The sequence below is a fragment of the Geotrypetes seraphini genome, chromosome 1 (assembly GCF_902459505.1).
Source record: "Geotrypetes seraphini chromosome 1, aGeoSer1.1, whole genome shotgun sequence".
Lineage (NCBI taxonomy): Eukaryota > Metazoa > Chordata > Amphibia > Gymnophiona > Dermophiidae > Geotrypetes > Geotrypetes seraphini.
The window spans coordinates 210668789-210690153 of record NC_047084.1 but is presented as its reverse complement, the minus strand read 5'-3'; the positions used below and the strand labels follow the sequence as shown (position 1 = coordinate 210690153).

General features: G+C 47.6%; 1 protein-coding gene across 1 annotated transcript in view; it reads right to left on the bottom strand.

Moving 5' to 3' along the window:
* Nucleotides 1-21365, bottom strand: part of SRD5A3 (steroid 5 alpha-reductase 3) — a 44966-nt gene that overhangs the window by 4677 nt on the left and 18924 nt on the right. The window contains 1 exon segment of the mRNA XM_033958869.1: nt 13716-13844. Coding sequence (XP_033814760.1) covers nt 13716-13844 — 129 coding nt within the window.

Genomic DNA, 21365 nt, shown 5'->3' with positions numbered 1-21365 from the left:
CCAAATAGTAAGCCAGTGCACGTTTACAGTGCAATGTGTGTAGAGCCGCCTTACCAGGGTAAGAATGTGGTCTTGGGAAGAAGACAGGTAGAACTATAGACTAGTTTAGATGAAATACAGAGACAACCTTTAGGAGGAATTTCAGATATGTGCAGAGAACCCACCCTATCATGGATCCAATACTAGTGCTTGAAGTTCCCTGACCCGACAGGCAAGAAATCACAAGAGGTTCAAAAGGAAACTTCATCAGAGTGGATAGCACAATATTGAGATCCAAGGCAACAGTTGGAGACTTGAGAGGAAGCTTGGTATGGTAGAGGTCCTTCATGAATCTGGAAATCAAGGGATGTACAGATAATGGTTTCCTGTCTAATAGCACTGAGATGAGCTCGCACTAAAGTAGTCTTGAGACCAGAATTGGAGAGATGAAGGAGATTGTCCAAATTTGACAGTAGGGGACAAGTAATCAGATCCAGCAATTGCAGATTACACGAGATAGTGAAGTGAACCCTTTTGAAATTATAACACTGCTGTGTGGAATGTTTTCTGGGAGCTTCTATAATGGCTGATACTAGTGCAGATAGTGTGAATGCATCTATTTGTTTGGAAAGAGATATCATGCTGTGAGTGCTAATGAGCATAGGTTGGGATGAAGGGGAGAACCTTAGTTCTGTGTCAGCAATGTTGGAAACAGCTGAAGCATAAAGGGTTCCCATACACTGAGTTTCAGGATGAGAGAAAACTATGGTTGACGTAGCTGAGGTGTTATGAGAATCATGATGGCTTGCTCTTGGTGAAGTTTGAGTTTTCCCAACGATAGGCACTGGAGGGAATGCATATAGAAACCTACCTCACCAGTTTAGGAGGACGGTATCTGACTCCAGACGACTGGGAGTGTAGAGTCTAGAACAGAAGAGTGGAAGTTTGTGGTTGTGGACAGAAACAAAGAGGTCTACATTGGGGGTATTCTAATTCAAGAATATCTGTTGCAAAAGGGGTGTGTTGAGCAACCACTCATGAGATTGAAGGACTCTGCTTAGTTTGTTTGCTAAGATGGTTTGTTTTCCTGTGAGATAAACTGCTTTGAGGAATATGTTGTGAGCAATCACCCAAGACCAAATTTGTATTGCTTCTTGGCAGAGTGGGTAAAACCCTGTGGATTCTTATTTGTTTAAAGTAGAACACGGTGACTTGATTGTCTGTGTGAATGAAGATTACTTGATTATGGAGGTGATCCTGAGAGGTGCGAAGTGTGTGGCAAATTGCTTGAAGCTCTAGTAGGTTGATGTGAAGAATTTTCTCATGAGGAGTCCAGATGCCTTGGGTATGCAAGTTTGTTGAGGTGGGCTTCCCATCTGAGCATGGAAGCATCTGTGGTAAGTGGCTTCTGGTGCAGTGTAGACAGGAAGAGAAGACCCCTAGTAAAATTGGCCGGAAGCATCCATCACTGAAAAGACTGACGAAGCTCTCAGGTCACATGAGTCCAATGAGTATAAAAGGGTCCACTTAGAAACTCTGAAATGTAGACATGCAAACGGAATGACATAGACTGTAGATGCCATGTGATCCAGGAGATGTTAACATTTGTCATACAGTAATGGCACAGGCAGGTAAGATTGTCATGTCTCTGTTGAATCAGAAAAGCTTGAGCCTGTGTTGTGTTTAGGAGAGCTCCTATGAACTCTGAGGTCCGAGCTGGTTGAAGATATGATTTCTGGTAGTTGACTGCAAATCTAAGAAGTTCCAATAGATAAACTGTGGAATTGATGGCATGTTGAGCTTGTTGTGATGAAGAGGCCTTGATAGCCAGTCGTCTATGTAAGGAAAAACACTTCTTCCTCCATATTCGCGGGGGTTAGAGGCAGAGCCAGCCCACAAATATGGAAATATGGAAGAATCGCAAATAACTTTTAGGGATGGCTCTAACCCACTCCCGCCACCTTCCTGCCTCCTGAACCTTTCCACACCTCACCTGGTGGTCTAGCAGTGAAGCGGAGCAAGAGCAATCTTCCTTTGCTCCTGCCCCCTGCAGTCATCAACAAAAATGGCTGTTGCAAGTTCCTGTGGTCTCACGAGACTACAGCAGGAACTCACGGCAGATATTTTTGTTGATGGCATGGAGCAGGAGCATAGGAAGATCACTCCTGTCCTGCTTTACCTCTAGGCCACCAGGTACAGTGTGGAGAGGTCCAAGAGGTGGGGGTGGGTCAGGGTTTAGAAACTCACGAATAACTGAAGTCGCGAGTTCTAAACCTGCTCATTTGGAGGGAGAAGTTTACAGTATTCCCCCGAAATTCACGGGGGTTCTGTTCCAGAAACCCTTGCGAATCTTGAAAAAACGCGAATATGGTTTTTCATGGAGGGGACTGGAGAGGGCAGCGGGAGAGGCAGGAGAGAGCAGCTGGAGCACCAGCGAGTGAAGGAAATCACTCGCTGTATGCTCCGACCGCCTCTTCCTGCACTAAAGTCAGGCCTCACCAATCAGGAGCTGTGTGTTAAAACAGCTCCTGATTGGTAAGGCCTGACTTTAGTACAGGAAGAAGTGGTCGGAGCTGAGAGAGGATAAAGCATGGAAGTTCTGGATACATCCCTGTAAGTCCTGACATTAGTAAACCAGGTGAAGGAGGATGGGAAAAAGACAAAGATCACTTTTCTCTTTACAGAAAAACTGCCCTCACCCCCTGCAACTGACATCTACCTTATCTATCTCTGCAGATGATAGAAACAGTAGATTAACTGTGGAAAGATATTTCACCATTGACTAAAGAGCATGCAAAGATGGAGAAATACGCTGTTTTATAAGTTCAATTAGCTACTGTAGAAGTAAAACTAGAGAAAAAGCAAAAGGTCCTGAGGCTGTGGGTTAGCTGTGGTTTTACACCAGGCCCACCCAGCCAGATACCATGAAGAAATAAACAGACCATGGTCAGAAGGCAGAATTCTCAGAAGAGAGAATTCACAAGAAATATCATCTAATAGAAAGTATCAGAGATGTTTGCAGTTGGGAGGGGGGCTTGTGCTCGGAAATACTAATATGGTGGGGAAACAGGCATTTCGGGGAAAAAGGTAGGTCTTACGGAAAACAGAGTGAACATATAACATGACGCAGGTCAACCAGCCAATAAAGGAAGGTAACTAGGCAGTAGTGCATAGGTAAATAACCAATAAGGATGTATCATGTGATGTAGACCAACGTGGTGTTGGCCACTAAGAAATGTATAAAAACCAGGCCTTCAGAAGGGAGAGAACAGAACAGACATCAGAGGACCTCTAGGCCTAGAGATCACCTTCTGTTACGCTATATGCTAAATGATTTATTCCTGTAAGCTGTTATTGATTGGCTAAATAAATATATACTTATTGAAACCAGTATATAGCGTTCTAGGTCTCATTACCGAGGTAGGCCTGGACAACTGCCTACATCAGAGCATACAGCGAGTGATTTCCTTCACTCGCCAGCGCTCCGGCTGCTCTTTCCTGCCTCTCCAGCTGTCCTCTCCTGGTCGGCGGTCGCGGTCGGAAAATACCACGAATGACTGGTACTGCGAACCGCCGACCGCAAATGACCAGGGGAACACTGTACATGAAACCTGCATGAGCTGAGGATTGCGGTGACTACCACCAAGCATTTCATGAACACTGTAGATGCTGACACCAGACCAAAGGGTAGTACTCTCTACTGGAAATGGCATGACCCCACTCAAAAGTAAAGATATTTCCTGTGAGCAGGTAATAGTGGAATGTGAGTGTACACTTTTTTGAGGTCTAGAGAAGAGTCATGTTAAGAGAACTCCCAGATAGACCAAATGAAATGTCTCCTTCCCAAAGTATTTGTTGAGAGCATGGAGGTCTAGAATTGGCCAGAGACCCCCGGTTTTCTTTGGTATCAGGAAAGATTTGGAGTAGAACCCTCAGCCCCCTCTCCTGCAGAGGAACATGTTCTATTACATTGAGCTGGAAAACTGTTAAAAGCTCTTGGTGAAGGAGGGTCTTCTGGAGAGAGCTGAAAAGAGACTCTCTTGGGGGTTGATTCAGAGGCTTTCATAGTTAAGCATATGGCATAACCCTGAGCCACCACTTGGAGAACCCACTGGTCCGATGTTATGAGGGTCCAACGATAGTAAAAATGATGGAGTCTGCCTCCTATTAGAAGATCCCGAGGGAGAGAGAAATGCTGGCAATGCTCTCTAGAAGGGAGTCACAAGGACTGCTGTTGCTTGGATTGTGGCTAAGACCGAGTCTTTTGCTGTCTCTGCTGCTTAGAACGTCTCTGAGTTGTTGGTCAAGATGATATAGACAGTTGGTTATATTTACATTTGGAACAATAATAAGAGCTTTTGGAGGTATTGAAGTATTTTTGGAATGATTGTTATTGAGATGATTTGGTACTTGACAAGGTTGTTATGCATTCATTATGGATCTCGATCTCTTGTGTAGCCTCTTCAATGTGATTTCCAAATAGATCATTTCCTAAGCATGGGATGTTGGAAAGGCACTCTTGAAAAATTGGTGTCCAAATCAGAAATGCGTAGCCAAGTCTGTCTGCACCTTGCAATGGAGACTGTCAAAGAATGGGAGGTGATGTCAAAAAACATCAAATGTAGATCTGACCATGTTGGAACAGGTTGAGTTGGTCTGATGGAAGTAATTGCTCATAAGTCAGTAGCTGTTTAATTAGAGATTTCAAATAAAAAGTCAAATAAAATTGTAGCTGAGTATTCTATTTGTGAGCATCATTGCTTGGAATAATCTTCTGCCAAATCTGTCCTAGGTTCTGCCCTCCCTGTCAGATGGAGTATTGGTATAGATATGAAAACTGTTTTCTCGCTTTAGGCCTGACTCAATTACCAGAGACCAGTGCTGTAGTTGTGACTTATCAATCTCTGAACAAGATTGGATTCTGTATAAAGCGTCCAATTTACATGGGGCTATTAGCACAGATAATGGTGTTTTCCAGTTTTTAAAGAGGGTCTCTTTCATAAGCTTAAATGTAAGATTATGTAGAGGCACTTTGATGCAGTCTTTAGGCCACTGCTTGCAGTCTAAGGCCTCTATGAGCTTTGCCCTTGGTTCCTCCTCTCACCCATGTTAACAGGGAGTGCTTGTCTCATCTGTCTGATAAAGTTAGTAAAGGGCAGACTTTCAGATGGGGACCTACGTCGAGGAGGAGATAGTGAAGGATCCAATAATATCCCATAGGACGGTGTCAGGTCAAAAGCGCGCCGGGACAAAGGCGCGCGCAGACAATTGAGCGCAGCGCGGAGGTGCGCGCCGCAGAAAATTACTGTTTTTACGGCTCCGATAGGGGGGGCATGGGGGGGGAACCCCCCACTTTACTTAATAGAGATTGCGCCGCGTTGTGGGGGCGTTGTGGGGGGTTGTAACCCCCCACATTTTACTGAAAACTTAACTTTTTCCCTAAAAACAGGGAAAAAGTGAAGTTTACAGTAAAATGTGGAGGGTTACAACCCCCCAAACCCCCCCCAACGCCGGCGCGATCTCTATTAAGTAAACTGGGGGGGCTCCCCAACAAAACCCCCCGTCGGAGCCCCTAAAAACTGTAATTTTCTTCGGCGCACGCCTCCATCTTGTGCTCAGTTGTCGGCGCGCTCCTTTGTCTTTCGCGGGGTTGTCTATGAACCCATAGGACTCATCAGCAGAGAAGTCAGGGTAGTCGTCGTAAGAGCATAGTGACAAATTGGAATCGGAGTGCTCAATGTCAGCTCTTCTAGGAGGCTATACCAAGAATACCAAAACATAAACTTAATTAAATGTTTAATTTATTAATTTATTTAATTCAATTCATATCCTAAAAATTGCCAAAATTTATTTCATCTACATTTAAAATCTACAATAACAAGTAATACAAAGTGCAGAGAACTACTAATGGCAAAATCATAGGCTGGAAAAAGCTACAGGTACTATTTAAAGCTTTTAAATAGAGTCCATCAATCAATCATAAGAACATAAGAAGTGCCATCTCCGGAACAGACCCTAGGTCCATGAAGTCCGGCAATCCGCAAACGCGGAGGCCCCGCCAGGTGTACCTTGGCATAGTTTTAGTCCCCATGTTACTCTAATCTTCTCATAAGGAGAAGTGCATCTAGCTTACCCTTCAAGGCTCTTAATGATGCTACGTTTTGAAGCCATTCAGGCCCAATATCTCCTTGAGTTGTAATACGTAGACTTGACCAAGCCAGTTGTTCTTTATATTCATAATCCAATAAGAAATGCTTAATCAGTTCTGAGGTTCTCTCTTCTTAATCCTTATTGTTTTCCAATTTTAGTTACTTATATTGTTCAATCAGCATAAACCTCCAACTCCAGCTGAGTTTCAGTTGAGTCCATCATCAGGGAGGTTGAAGATATAAGTACTGAAATTACTTCTGATACAGATCTCTGGCTGAGAGTTCCGGCTGGGAAACATCAAGCTCTTCTAGGAGAACATCGAGAAGAGTGCCGAGAATAGGACGATGAATGTCGTTAAGAAGTCAGTGTGCTCCACTCTCTAGAAGTCGACACTTGGGTCCTGTGTCCCTTTGATGTAGAAGCTCATTGTTGAGGGGTCCAAGGTAGATGCCTTGATGGACTGTGTGGCTGATGCTCAGACTGTGTCTAAACTGGGAGAGATGGTGCTGGAACCTGCCCCAGGTGTGTCTGAACTAGCCCAGCTAATTCCTGGTATAACAACAGCCGAAGCTGTTCCTGCAGTGATGGCACCAGTACCAATATTGGCAAGGGTATATTACACACTGACTGAGTTGGGTGTCGAGGTGTTAGGGACCTCGATGTCAAGGGATGTCTTGGAGAAAACACCAATTGCAGAGATGGCAATCCAGCACTGGAGCGTAGACGCTTAAGAGTGCGATCAAGAATAATAATAATTTAATTTTCTATACCGCCAACACCGAAAGAGTTCTAGGCAATTTACAGACAAGAAGAACTGGACAATCAGTGATAAAATATAAGTAAGCATCAGGCATATATATAGTTACATAGTTACATAGTAACATAGTAGATGACGGCAGATAAAGACCCGAATGGTCCATCCAGTCTGCCCAATCTGATTCAATTTAAATTATTATTATTATTTTTTTTTTCTTCTTAGCTATTTCTGGGCGAGAATCCAAAGCTTTACCCGGTACTGTGCTTGGGTTCCAACTGCCGAAATCTCTGTTAAGACTTACTCCAGCCCATCTACTCCCTCCCAGCCATTGAAGCCCTCCCCTGCCCATCCTCCTCCAAACGGCCATGCACAGACACAGACCGTACAAGTCTGCCCAGTAACTGGCCTAGTTCAATCTTTAATATTATTTTCTGATTCTAAATCTTCTGTGTTCATCCCACGCTTCTTTGAACTCAGTCACAGTTTTACTCTCCACCACCTCTCTCGGGAGCGCATTCCAGGCATCCACCACCCTCTCCGTAAAGTAGAATTTCCTAACATTGCCCCTGAATCTACCACCCCTCAACCTCAAATTATGTCCTCTGGTTTTACCATTTTCCTTTCTCTGGAAAAGATTTTGTTCTACGTTAATACCCTTTAAGTATTTGAACGTCTGAATCATATCTCCCCTGTCTCTCCTTTCCTCTAGGGTATACATATTCAGGGCTTCCAGTCTCTCCTCATACGTCTTCTGGCGCAAGCCTCCTATCATTTTCGTCGCCCTCCTCTGGACCGCCTCAAGTCTTCTTACGTCTTTCGCCAGATACGGTCTCCAAAACTGAACACAATACTCCAAGTGGGGCCTCACCAATGACCTGTACAGGGGCATCAACACCTTCTTCCTTCTACTGACTACGCCTCTCTTTATACAACTTTATATATATATATATATATAGTTCTTAGCTGGATAAGAATTTCTTAAACAAGTAGGTCTTTACAAGTTTCCTAAAAGAACAATATGATTCAGTTTGATGGAGCATATTATCTAACCAAGATTGAGCTTTGCCTGCTTGTAAGGCCAAAACTCTATCAAAGAACTTCTTGTAACAGCTCAAGGCAGCCATTTCCTATGAGCGATCTGCACAGAGCAGAAGCGTGGGAAGATCGCTCCTGCCCCGAAAACCCACTAGACCACCAGATAAGGCTTAAGGGGGGGCTTAAAATATCCAGGGGGAAGCGGGGTAAGGGGCATATATGACATAAACTGAAGAAAAAATCAACGGGAAGGCACAAAAAAGACCAAAGTTTGATGTGTTTAAAGAGAACTCTAAAACAAAGTTCCTCAGCTCCTCAGAAACTAAGAATCACAGGTTCTGCGGGTCAATAGCAGGCAGGAATGTACCAGCACATGCACAGCACAGATGGTCCTAAAGATTTAAAATAACAGTACACTTTTTGACTGTCTGTACCGGATTCCGTGGATAATGTCACCCAAGTGTGAGAATACGATGCCTGCTTGTCCTTGAAGAACAGCACTGTTCATACAGCACAGTTACTTACCGTAATAGTTGTTATCCAGGGACAGCAGGCAGCTATTCTCACATATGGGTGACGTCACCGATGGAGCCCGGATGTGGACAGCCTCGCAAGCAGACTTGCTTGTAGAAATGTAGACGTTTCGAGTCAGCCGCACTGCGCATAAGCGAGTGCCTTCCCTCCCAGCGCAGGGCAAGTCTCCTCAGTTTAGATAGCTAGCAGAGAAGCCAACCAGGGGAGGTGGGCGGGTTGTGAGAATAGCTGCCTGCTGTCCCTGGATAACAACTGTTATGGTAAGTAACTGTGCTTTATCCCAGGACAAGCAGGCAGCCTATTCTCACATATGGGTGACCTCCAAGCTAACCAGAATGGGATGTTGGGAGCATTGGCAACTTAGGAGAATACATTTTGTAATACCCTCTGGACAAAATGGCCATCCCACCTGGAGAAAACATCTAGACAATAGTGAAAGTATGAACCAAGGACCAGGTAGCAGCTTTGCAAATTTCCTCAATAGGTGTAGATCTGAGGAAAGCTACTGAAGCTGCCATTGCTCTGACTTTGTGAGCTGTGACTCGACTCTGTAGTTGTAATCCAGCCTGGGCATAGCAGAAAGAGATACAAGCAGCCATCCAGTTGGAGATGGTACGCTTAGAGATTGGATGTCCCAACTTGTTTGGATCGAAGGAGACAAAAAATTGAGGAGCAGTTCTGTGTGGTTTGGTGAGTTCCATATAGAAGGCCAAAGCACGTTTACAGTCCAGAGTATGAAGAGCTGATTCTCCAGGGTGAGAATGAGGCTTTGGAAAGAACACTGGAAGAACAATGGATTGGTTGAGATGAAGCAGAGATCACTGACTCCGTGTAAGCAGAGACAGAAAAACTGGTAGAAGATATGGCTCCCTGCTGCTGAATTGAAGTAGAAGGGAGTACCAAGGTTGTCTTGGACACCAAGGAGCAATCAGAATCATGGTGGCATGATCGTTCTTCAACTTGACAAGAGTCTTGAGAATGAGAGGGAATAGAGGGAATGCATACAGGAAGAAATTTGTCCATTCCAGTAAGAAAGCATCTGCCTCGAGGCGATGAGGAGACTATATCCTGGAGCAGAACTGGGGCAGTTTGTGGTTTTGGGGAGCTGCAAAGAGAGCAATCTGAGGTGTTCCCCACTGTGAAAAAATGTGATGCAGAGGCGAGGAATTGAGTGTCCATTCGTGAGGTTGCAGAAGATGACTCAAATTGTCGGCCAAGCAATTTTTCGCCCCTTAGATGTAGACAGCTTTGAGGAAGGTATTGTGGCGGATTGCCCAGTCCCAAACCATCAGAGCTTCTTGACAAAGGGAGGGAGATCCCCCCCTGTTTGTTGACATAGCACATGGCGACTTGATTGTCCATTCGAATGAGGACTACCTGGTCGTGAAGAAGATGTTGAAAATCTTTGAGAGCATTGAAAATCACTCTGAGTTCCAACAGACTGATGTGAGATTGACGATCTGTACTGGTCCAGTGGACTTGAGTACGGAGACCATTGAGATGAGCGCCTCAAGCATAGGTTGAGGAATCTGTTGTGAGGACCTTCTGATGGGGGGGGGGTGTTTGAAACAGCAAGCCTCTGGAGAGATTGGAAGAGAGCATCCACCAGCGGAGAGACTGTCTCAAGGAAGGAGTGACTGCAATGTGTCAAGAAAGTGGGTCGAAGCCTGCATCTACTGAGATGCCAGGGTCCACTGAGGAATTCTGAGGTGAAGTCTGGCAAAAGGAGTCATATGTACTGTGGAGGCCATGTGACCTAATAGTACCATCATATGTCTCGCTGAGATTGAAGAGCGGGAAGACACTGCATGACAGAGTTGAAGGAGAGCTTCCAGACATTGTTTTGGAAGGAATGCTCTGAATTGGATAGTGTCCAGAACAGCTCCGATGAATTGTAGATTCTGAGAGGGCTGAAGTTGGGATTTGGGAAAGTTGATTTCGAATCCCAAACTTTGTAGGAACCACGCAGTCCGTTGGGTCGCTACAATAACCCCCTGAGATATGGAATCCTTGTTGAGCCAGTCGTCTAGGTAGGGAAATACCTGAAGACCATGGTTCCTTAGAGCTGCTGCTACCACTTGGTGAACACTCTGGGAGATGAAGCCAGGCCAAAGGGTAGCATGCTGTATTGATAATGCAGATTCCCCACGCGAAATCTGAGATATTGACGGGAGGCCGGATGAATGGGAATATGAGTATAAGCCTCCTTGAGATCCAGAGAGCATAACCAGTCTTTCTGATCTAGAAGGGGATAAAGGGACGCCAGGGACAACATGTGAAATTTTTCTTTGATTAAAAATTTGTTGAGAGCCCTGAGATCCAGAATAGGTTGCAGATCGCCCGTCGTCTTCGGAACAAGGAAGTAACGGGAGTAAAAACCCCTGTTCTGCTGTTCTAGAGGAACTGGTTCGATGGCATGGAGACATAGCAGAGCTTGAGCTTCCTGAAGAAGGGTGGTCTGGGATGGACTGGAAGGATACTCTCTTGAAGCTCTGGTGGAACCTGAGTGCAATGAAGAGAGTATCCTTCCCTGATGATTGACAGCACCCAGAGGTCAGATGTAATTGTCTCCCATTGGTGATAAAAATGATGGAGACAACCTCCAATGGGGGGAAGAGAGGACAGAGACAGAACGGTGGAGGTTATGCTCTGTTTTAAACAGTCAAAAAGGCTGCGCGGCCTTAGGTGCAGCAGGTAGAGATTTCTGTTGCTTCTGATTCTGCTGTTTCTTGGGAGGAGGACAAGTGTAAGGAGCTGCTTTGGGAGCAAAACACCTCTGGAAAATTGGAGGAGGTCATGCAGGCTTGGCAGGAGCTGGTTTAGGCTTTGGTCTGACAATGGAAGCAAAAGATTGTTCATGTTCAGCCAATTTCGTGGTGGCTGCCTCAATAGATTCATCGAAGAGGTCATTGCCTGCACAAGGAATAATAGCCAAGCTGTCCTGAAGATTAGGGTCTATGTCAATGGTGCAAAGCCAGGCCAGGTGGCACATTGCTACAGAACAAGCAGTTGCCCTGGCGAACAACTCGAAGGCATCATAAGAAGACTGGAGAAGATGTAATCTGAGTTGTGACAGAGTAGCTATGACTTCTTGAAATTCAAAGTGCTTCTGTGTATCTAAATAGCTGAGAAATTTAGGAAGAAGATCAATGAGGAACTTGAAATAAGTGACAAAATGAAAATTATAATTGAGGACTTTGGAGGACATCATAGCATTTTGGTAAAGGCGACGTCCAAACTTGTCCACAGTTTTCCCTTCCCTTCCTTTCCAGGAGGAACGTTAGCATAAACTCTGGAAGTATGGGATCTTTTCAAGGAGGACTCCACAAGCAGGGATTGGTGAGACAACTGCGAATTCTCAAATCCTCTGGAGTCCAATTTGCCTGGAACAGCAGGAATTGCATAAGGAGTCTCCAGGCATCGTGTAAAAGTCTGACACAAAAGCTTGTGAAGAGGAAGCTTAAGTGACTCTGCAGGAGGTTGAGGAAGATGCATGACTTCGAGGTACTCCTTAGAGTAGTTAGAAACAGCATCCACTTGAAGGTCCAGGTCAGCATCCATCTGGCGAAGAAAAGAAGAGAAAGATAGCTGATCCGCTAATGCCCTGTCTCGAGAGGGTCTAGAGGATCTCGAGGCAGCCTGGGTCGAAGAGGAAGCCTCGGCGGGAAAATAGTCTTCAAACGAATAAGGAGACTTGGACAAATCAACAGAAGCCGCTGAGTCCTCGAGGTCTGGAAGCGGAGACCTCGATCGAGGAGTCGGTGGTCTGGTAGAGCTGGAAGGTGTAGATCGAGGCTTAGTTGAAGAAGGACGCTCTTTGAAAGAAGAGATATGCCTGGAGGTATGCCTCAAGGAAGGCCTCGATCGACAACAAAGAGTGGTGCTTGGAAGCAGGTCTCGAGGATCGAGGAGACTTCGCCCCAGAAATGGAAGCAGACATTGCTACCAAGGAATGGATAGGGCTAGAAGCTGTAGATCGAAGTTCAGGAGGCTTGGTGGAGGAATCTCGAGGCACTCCCAAAGACTCTGCTCCTTGTATGGAGTATGAGGATTCCTGTCAAGGCACTTGCAAAGAATCTACTCCTTGCTTAGAGTGCATAGATGCCAGACCAGACACTCGCAAAGACTCTGCTCCCTGCATAGAGTGTGAAGTTTCAGCTCGACGCACAGGAAGAGGCTCGATCTTGCGGGAGTCTGCAGAATGCCCAGGCTAGATTAGAGTAGCCAGCTTCGGTCCCATTTTGGTTAGGAACTGAACAAATTGCTGCTCTAACATGGTCTGGAAGGAAACAGGCAAGGATGGATCCGCGTCTGAAACCAGACCACCTGCTACGGCTGGAGGTTCCAAAGTGGCAGTGGAAATGTGCTTCGACTTGGAAGTCTTACAAAGCTTCAGGACCATCACTGGAACTTTCTGCTGAGCTATCTGACCTGAGGATCCAGGGGAAGATACAGCAGGTGTACTCAAGAAAAGAGCCGCCGCAAAAGAGGAAGGTTTGATGAGGCTCGAGGTCGGAGTCATGGAGGCAAGAGGACCCTTGGTAGAAGGTGGATTCGAGGCCGCTTTTGAAGTCGAGGGTGTGAGCTTCTCCACTAAAATCCGACAACATTTAAGGCCTCGAGGTTGAAGAGTAGCACAGCGCTTGCACGACTTCAGTTGATGGTCCGGCCCAAGGCACTTGAGGCACCAACGATATGGGTCTGTGAGGGAAATCGCATACTGGCACTGGATACACTACTTGAAGCCCGTTGCTGGCCGGGACATAGGAGGAAAAATAGCCACAGCGAAGTCGAAGCCCTTGGGCTGCGGCCGAGCGGCCTGCCCCGCCAGTCGAACGGAAGAAAATAAAATAAGATTTTTTTTTTTTACTAGAAATAAAGAAAAGAACACAGCGATTCGTGAAGAAAATAAGCACAAACCGCGGTGAGAGAAGGCACGAAGTAACAAAGTTAAACGCCGAGAGTCAAAGATGGACTTCTCGGCTCCGCGGAAAACTGAGGAGACTCGCCCTGCGCTGGGCAGGAAGGCACTTGCGCTTGCACGGTGCGGCTGACTTGAAACTTCTACGTTTCTACAAGCAAGTCTGCTTGCGAGGCTGTCTACATCTGGGCTCCATCAGTGACATCACCCATATGTGAGAATAGGCTGCCTGCTTGTCCTGGGATAAATGCTATTACACATTTGAATACAGGCTGAATTGCTGGTTTCAGTAACTTTATAAGCTGAGAACTATTATTGGGGGGAGGGGGCGGAACTTACCACATTCACTTTTCCTCAGATTTGCGAGAATCACATGACACTGAAAATGATGACAAGAAGCCCAAATGAAAATCAGCATTCCTATGAGATGGTGCCAGCGTGCTTGATCAACAAGGTCTGAAAGAGACACTGAAAGCAATTTACAGAAAAGTGACACCAATGTTATTACTAAAATTGCAAAATGGAGAAAAAACTTGTGCTCAACAAAACATACACAAACTGTGATAAGCCAAGTATCAAAATTGTGAAATACTACTAAGGTGAAACAACCACAAGCAAAAAGACCTTAAACACCTAGATGTGAATGTAATCCACATTTTTACTGGGGTACTGAATATTATCATTGGTCATAAAATACCCTGTGGTGTTATTTTATAGAAAGAGAATTAATTGACATTACAGTCCTGGCAAATTTAAATCAAGGAGGGAAATGTAAGATGCCATTATGATGAAAAAAAATGTATAAAGGGACACTTATCTTGGACCCAGCAGAAGCCAAGACCATTACCTTTAAAGACTTAATCAGGGGCTGTGTCACCCAACACGAATGGTATAAAGAATGCTTTATTCATCTGTCATTCTAATATCGTTCTCATTCCAACAATGACCTGAAAGTACGCTGCTTTGATGGCCTGTAGCCTTAGTTTCCACATTTGAAAAGTTGTTGTCATTGGCAGTGAGAGAAGAGGTTGGGCTGGCAGCAGTGCAGTGTCCTTTGTATATTTGTTTCATCACAGTGGCGCTCTACATTTCATTTGATTTAAATATGCCAGGAATGTAATGTCAGAAGTGGCATGGCAGAGGAAAGGCCCTGCTGGGCTTGGCCAGAAGCAGCCTGTTTATAGGCACTTCCCTTTGCTCGCCGACTGCCTTTACAGATTTGGGTGAGGGAGAGAGGGTTTTCAGGACCAGCTCTATTGCTTCAGGAAAGGAGGGGAAGGGGGTGTCAGGACTGGCTCTGCTGCTTCAGGAACAGAGGGAGGGAGATTTGTGGCTGCTGCTGCTGCCTCTGGGGTTAGAGGGAGGGAGGAGAGTTATTGGATTAGGTGCACTACTTTGGACATTGAGGAGCACGGGAGAAATTTTTGCCAACAATTTTTTTGCCGGTTGGTTGAGAATGCCGGTTAATTGAATACTGGTAAACTGAGATTCTACTATATACTTATTCTTAAAAGAAGCTAGTGTGTGTTATCCTGTTTTACAATAGAAATTAATGGATCAGACTAGACTGTTCTTGTTCTAACAAAATGTAAAAAGGTTTTGTGCTGACTTGTAATAGGGTACAATCAGGCAAAAAACATTTTTGGCGCTGTTCGGCAGGAAACTATGTTTAAAGAGGGAAAACCCAAAGGTTGTAAAAATTTCTGGATGGAATAAGAGTCCATATGGGATGCTGGCCACTGTATGGTCTTTACAAACCGGATTAGGAGAGGTTTTGAGGAAAGCTATAAGAGACGGAGAACCTTTAGCAGTGATGAATTGCTTTGAACCGAGTCACATTGTTAAAGGAAAGAAAAGGATAGAAATGAGCCAGAGGAGAAGATTATTGTTTCCAGCTCACAGGAAGCAACATAAGTGTTTTAGAAGAAAAAGATACAGGAGGTTGTAGAGCTGGAAAGGGAAGATTGCAATTTTAAAAGTCAGGTTAACTATGTTGTAAGGTCAAAATAAATTGTTAATGCATAAAGCAGACACCTACTAGCATGTAGCAGAGAGAGCTGCTGAGGATCTCTAATTAAAGTATAATGTACTGTTTGTGTGTATATATCTCTCTATATATACATGATAGACAGATAGATCTTGCATGTCTAGAATGACTCACCTATTGCACTGGAAATTATTTTATGGCAGTTAGTATGTAAGGGGGTGTCATGCAGGCAGTGGCGTACCTAGGGTATGTGGCACCCGGGGCCCATCATTTTTTGACACCCCCCCCCCCCCATGTAAAAAAAATTATTATTTTTTTTTTTTTTTTTGCAATAACCATGAAATGGAATAAATGGTCAGAATAGAAACAGGCAGTGAAAATTTTCTTTTATTGAACCTCATATATGTAACCATTATTCCAAACATAACAAAACATAAATTATGTCTAAATTGTCATGACATTAGAAGTACATATGGAGTAGTTGCAGGTGATGCTTGGGACAGTTCTGATTGTGTTAGTTCGGTTTTATGTGTTTTTTGAATAGAAGAGTTTTTATTTCTTTTTGAAGGTTTTGCAGTCTGTGGTTGATATCAATTGGTTGTAGAGTTGGGGGTCGAGTGTTGCAGCTCGAATGGCTAGGAGGTTGTCGAACAGTTTTTTTCTTTTGACGTTTTTGGTTGGAGGGTGTGTGAATGGTGCACAAGTTCTCCTATGTCTGTTTGAAGTGGATTGAATTATTTAGCTGAAGAAATTAGTTACCCCCCATTCCACACACATTAATTCTCTTCCATTTTTGTTCCCATTATAAAAAACACATTGACACGCTGCCACCATCACCACTAGGAACACCTCACTGGGTAGGCCAGCTATGCTATAAACTTTATAAAACACATTATTATATTTTCTTATAAAGCACATATTTTAACTGACCTCTCTGACATCCTCAGCCTTTCCATTCACAAAAATAGAAGGAAGAAAAGTTCCCATTTCCTGCTGTCTCATGTCCCCGGCCTATACAATATTTTTTTTCTGCAGACCCTTCAAAAGTCTGACCAAATCCTCGTTTCACTTGCATTATAAAGTACTGAGGATGCCATCTCTCCCCAATCCCAGGTCCTAAAGTCTAAGACAGTAGCGCAAACTAATGCTGCCAGATACAGGAAAAAAAAATTTTTGATTCGATTCAGCCCTATTGAATTGGTTTTTCAATTCGATTTTCCTGCCCAGTTGGGTGATTTTTTTCAAACTCCTGGTGGGTTTTATAGCTTTTTCACCCCCTTTGGCTTCTCCTAACCACACTGGCGCTGTGGTGTAAATAAAATAAAGAAACAAAAAGGACTTTTCCTCTTTCTGTTAAATCCTAGCTCACGTTTGCAGTCCAACACCAGCTCTGGCAGGATACACATTTCAAATCTGACATGTTATAATCACAAAACAGAAAATAAAATTAATTTTTCTACCTTTTGTTGTCTGGTTATATTTTCAAATTTTGTTGGTCCAAGGCTCTGGTTTTCTTCTGATAACTTGCTTGCCAGGGTCTCCTTCTTTCTGCATGCTAACCATCCATCTGCCAACTCTGTCCTCCCTTTCCATTTCCCTTCCCTTCCCAGGAAGTCTGGTATCTTTCCTTTTTTTCATCTCCCTCCACAGATCCACCTTTTCTTAAATTACCCTTTCATCCGGCATCTCTCCCTCCTTCCCCACCATCCCAGAGTCCACCATCTCTCCGTTTCTTTTCCTAATTACCCTCCTATCCAGTATCTCTATCCCTCCTCCACACATCCCTTGTGTCCAATTTCTCTCCCTTTCTGTTCCTTCCCTCCCTAATCCCATGGTCCATCATCTCTCTCCCTCTCCTCTATTTTCAGACCCATTATTTCTTCCCCCCCAAAGTTTGGCATATGCATGTCTCTTTGATACACCCCCCTTCCCTCTGTGTTACTTCTAAATCATGGTCCCCCCCCCAAAGGCCTGTCCCCCCTTAAAGGTCTGCCTGTCCCACCTTGAAGGCCTGCACCCCCCTTGAAGGCCTGTCCCTTCCCCTTGTAGGCCTGTCCCCCCCTTGAAGGCCTGCCTGCCTGTCCCCCCCTTGAAGGTCTGCACCCCCCGAAGGCCTGCACCCCCCGAAGGCCTGTCCCCACTTGAAGGCCTGTCCCACCCCCTTGTAGCTTCTCCCCCCCCCCTTGTAGGCCTGTCCCCCCTTGAAGGCCTGCCTGCCTGCCTTTCCCCCCTTGAAGGCCTGCACCCCCCTTGAAGGCCTGCACCACCCCCCTCGAAGGCCTGCACTCCCTTGAAGGTCTGCACCCCCCCCCGAAGGCCTGTCCCCAACTTGAAGGCTTGTACCACCCCCTTGTAGCTTCTCCCCCCCTTGTAGGCCTCTGTCCCCCCCTTGAAGGCCTGCCTGCCTGCCTCTCCCCCCCCTTGAAGGCCTGCACCCCCTTGAAGGACTGCCCCCCCCCCGAAGGCCTGCACTCCCTTGAAGGTCTGCACCCCCCCGAAGGCCTGTCCCACCCTTGAAGGCCTGTCCCACCCCCTTGTAGGCCTGTCCCCCCCTTGTAGGCCTGTCCCCCCTTTAAGGCCTGCCTGCCTGCCCTTCCCCCCCCCTTGAAGGCCTGTCTCCCCCTTGAAGGCCTGCACCCCCCTTGAAGGCCTGCACCCCCCCCTTGGAAGGCCTGTCCCCCCCCTTGTAGGCCTGTCCCTCCCCTTGTAGGCCTGTCCCCCCCCTTGTAGGCCTGTCCCCCCCCTTGTAGGCCTGTCCCCCCCTTGAAGGCCTGCCTGCCTTTCCCCCCCTTAGAAGGCCTGTCTCCCCCTTGAAGGCCTGCACCCCCTTGAAGGCCTGCACCCCCCCCTTGAAGGCCTGTCCCCCCCCCTTGTAGGCCTGTCCCCCCCTTGTAGGCCCTGTCCCCCCCTTGAAGGCCTGTCCCCCCCTTGAAGGCCTGCCTGCCTGTCCCCCCTTGAAGGCCTGCACCCCCCCCCAAAGGCCTACACCCCCCCCCCGAAGGCCTGCACCCCCTGAAGGCCTGCCTGCCCCCCTTGAAGGCCTGCACCCCCCCCCCGAAGGCCTGTCCCCCCTTGAAGGCCTGCCTGCCTGCCTGTCACCCCCCTCCCCCTTGAAAGCCTGCTTGCCTGCCCGCCCCGCCCCACCCTGAAGGCCTGATGCCCCGACCCACCCCGAAGGACCGCTCGCCCCCCCTGGCCTCCCCGCACCACCTATGAACAGCCGCAGCAGGATCGCGAAGTCAGCGTCAGCGATCCCTGCGCTGCTTCCTGCGCCACGGTCCCGCCCCTCCTCTGACGTCAGAGGAGGGGCGGGATCGCGGCGCAGGAAGCAGCGCAGGGATGCTGACGCTGACTTCGCGATCCTGCTGCGGCTGTTCATAGGTGGTGCGGGGAGGCCGGGGGGGCGAGCGGTCCTTAGGGGTGGGTCGGGGCATCAGGCCTTCAGGGTGGGGCGGGATCGCGGCGCAGGAAGCAGCGCAGGGATGCTGACGCTGACTTCGCGATCCTGCTGCGGGCTGCTTCACAGATGGTGCAGGAAGGTCAGTGGGGCGAGCGGTCCTTCGGGGGTGGCGGGGGACTGAACGGCAAGGCCGGGAAACACCCTCTTAGGGCTGGTACCCGGGGCGGCCCGGCCCCCCCCGCCCCCCCCCTAGGTACGCCACTGCATGCAGGATATATTACTGAAGCAGAACTCTCAACAAGATACAACACCTACCCTCAACAAAAAACCTCAAATATTGGCATATATTCCACTCCATGCTTACCTTCCTAGGAGTCAAAACCTGGAATAACCTCGCAAAACTCAATCAGAACAGAACCCAACCACACCTCATTTTGGAAGAACCCTTCTATTTGATAACTGAATTTTTTTTCAACAAATTAACTCTACATGAACACTCAGTATTATCTTGATACCTACCAAGCTTCTCTCTCTCTTATTTCCTATCTTTTCTCCCCTTCTTCCCCTATTCCCCCATATTATATGTAACTTTTTTCTCATTACATTATAAGTCGCTTTGAGCCTGTACAGGTATGTGTGAAGCACAAATACTAGATTAGATTATTAAAAAAAAATCAAGGCCTGCATTTATAGCAGGGCTGCGATACCACCTCATCAATCCAACCTTTGCCTGCCCTGCCGAGATGCGCGTGTGAGCCCGGCTCCGCCCCTCCCCCGAGTCCGGGATTTTGCCACAGAATCGCTCCATCGGGAGCCTTTGCCTGCCCTGCCTGCACGAGGTGCGCGTGTGAGCCCCGCTCCGCCCCTCCCCCGAGTCCGGGATTTTGCCACAGAATCACTCCATCGGGAGCCTTTGCCTGCCAAGCCGCCGAGGAGCGCGTGTGAGCCCCGCTCCGCCCCTCCCCCGAGTCCGGGATTTTGCCACAGAATCGCTCCATCGGGAGCCTTTGCCTGCCCTGCCGCCGAGGTGCGCGTGTGAGCCCCGCTCCGCCCCTCCCCCGAGTCCGGGATTTTGCCACAGAATCGCTCCATCGGGAGCCTTTGCCTGCCCCTGCCTGCACGAGGTGCGCGTGTGAGCCCCGCTCCGCCCCTCCCCCGAGTCCGGGATTTTGCCAGAGAATCGCTCCATCGAGAGCCTTTGCCTGCCCTGCAGCCGAGGTGCGCGTGTGAGCTCCGCTCCTCCCCCGAGTCTGGGATTTTGTCACAGAATTGCTCCATCGGGAGCCTTTGCCTGCCCTGCCGCCGAGGTGCGCGTGTGAGCCCCGCTCCGCCCCTCCCCCGAGTCCGGGATTTTGCCACAGAATCGCTCCATCGGGAGCCTTTGCCTGCCCTGCCTGCACGAGGCGTGCGTGTGAGCCCCGCTCCGCCCCTCCCCCGAGTCCGGGATTTTGTTAGAGAATCGCTCCATCGGGAGCCTTTGCCTGCCCTGCCGCCAAGGTGTGCATGTGAGCCCCCCTCCGCCCCCCTCCCCCGAGTCCGGGATTTTGCTACAGAATCGCTCCATCGGGAGCCTTCGCCTGCCCTACCTGCACGAGGCGTTGAGCCGTTTCCGCCCCCCTCTCCCCCGAGACCAACGGGGAGCCTACTCTTTAAACTGCACCACACACCGGCACAGGAGAGGAGAGGAGCTGTGGGAGCCCTGCTCTGCCCCTCCCTCCAAACTAGCGAGATCTCCAAGCGGTTTCAATTCAGGAGAAGGGCAAGCTCCTCCACAGAACACAAAGCACTCGAGCTCTCCCTAGCTGCATACAAACTGAATACTTTCTGCATCCTTAACCTGCATTTATAATTAATGTATAACTGCTTAGCCTGCATGTATATATCGTACAAGCTACATGTTCTTTAACTAACCCAACTGCATATACAGCCTATTATAACTAGCAGCAGTTAGTTACTCAAGCTCCTCCAACTCAGCTTGTTTGTTCTCTGATTCCTTTCTTTTTTTCTGTTTCCTAGCTTTTCTCTTCTCTAGCTGCTCCTCCAGTTGTCTCAATTAATAACAATTCAACTCAAAGCTCCTGACTTAGCTCTGTCACATTTGACCCTCCATTAGACTCCAGCTACGACAGTAGGACTCAGCCAGGACTTGATAGCGAGACTCTCCTGAATTCCCTCCGACCCAACGCCTCAATTCCCCATCCAGCCATGTCCCCAACTCTTCAGGCCACCACCCTCCCCGCCCCCCCCCCCCCCCCCCCCCCCCCCCCCCCCCCCCCCCCCCCCCCCCCCCCCCCTCCCACCACTTTCCAAACCACCCTCCCAACCACCCCCACTCCTACCACTTCCCCTACACTCCTTACAACACTATACTTCACCATCCCCATTATTACAGGCCAAGGCAGATATGGTGATCTCTCCTCCCAACCTAAAAAAAGCCACACCAGAAACCCTGCCAACCTCATCCCCATTCTTCCCTCTCCATAAGCCCCTTCCAGCAAGGCACTCAAACTGGCACTCATAAATGCAAGATCAGTTAACAACAAATCCTTCCTCCTACACGACCTCAATCTATGACAAGACTTGGGACGCCCTCATGATCACC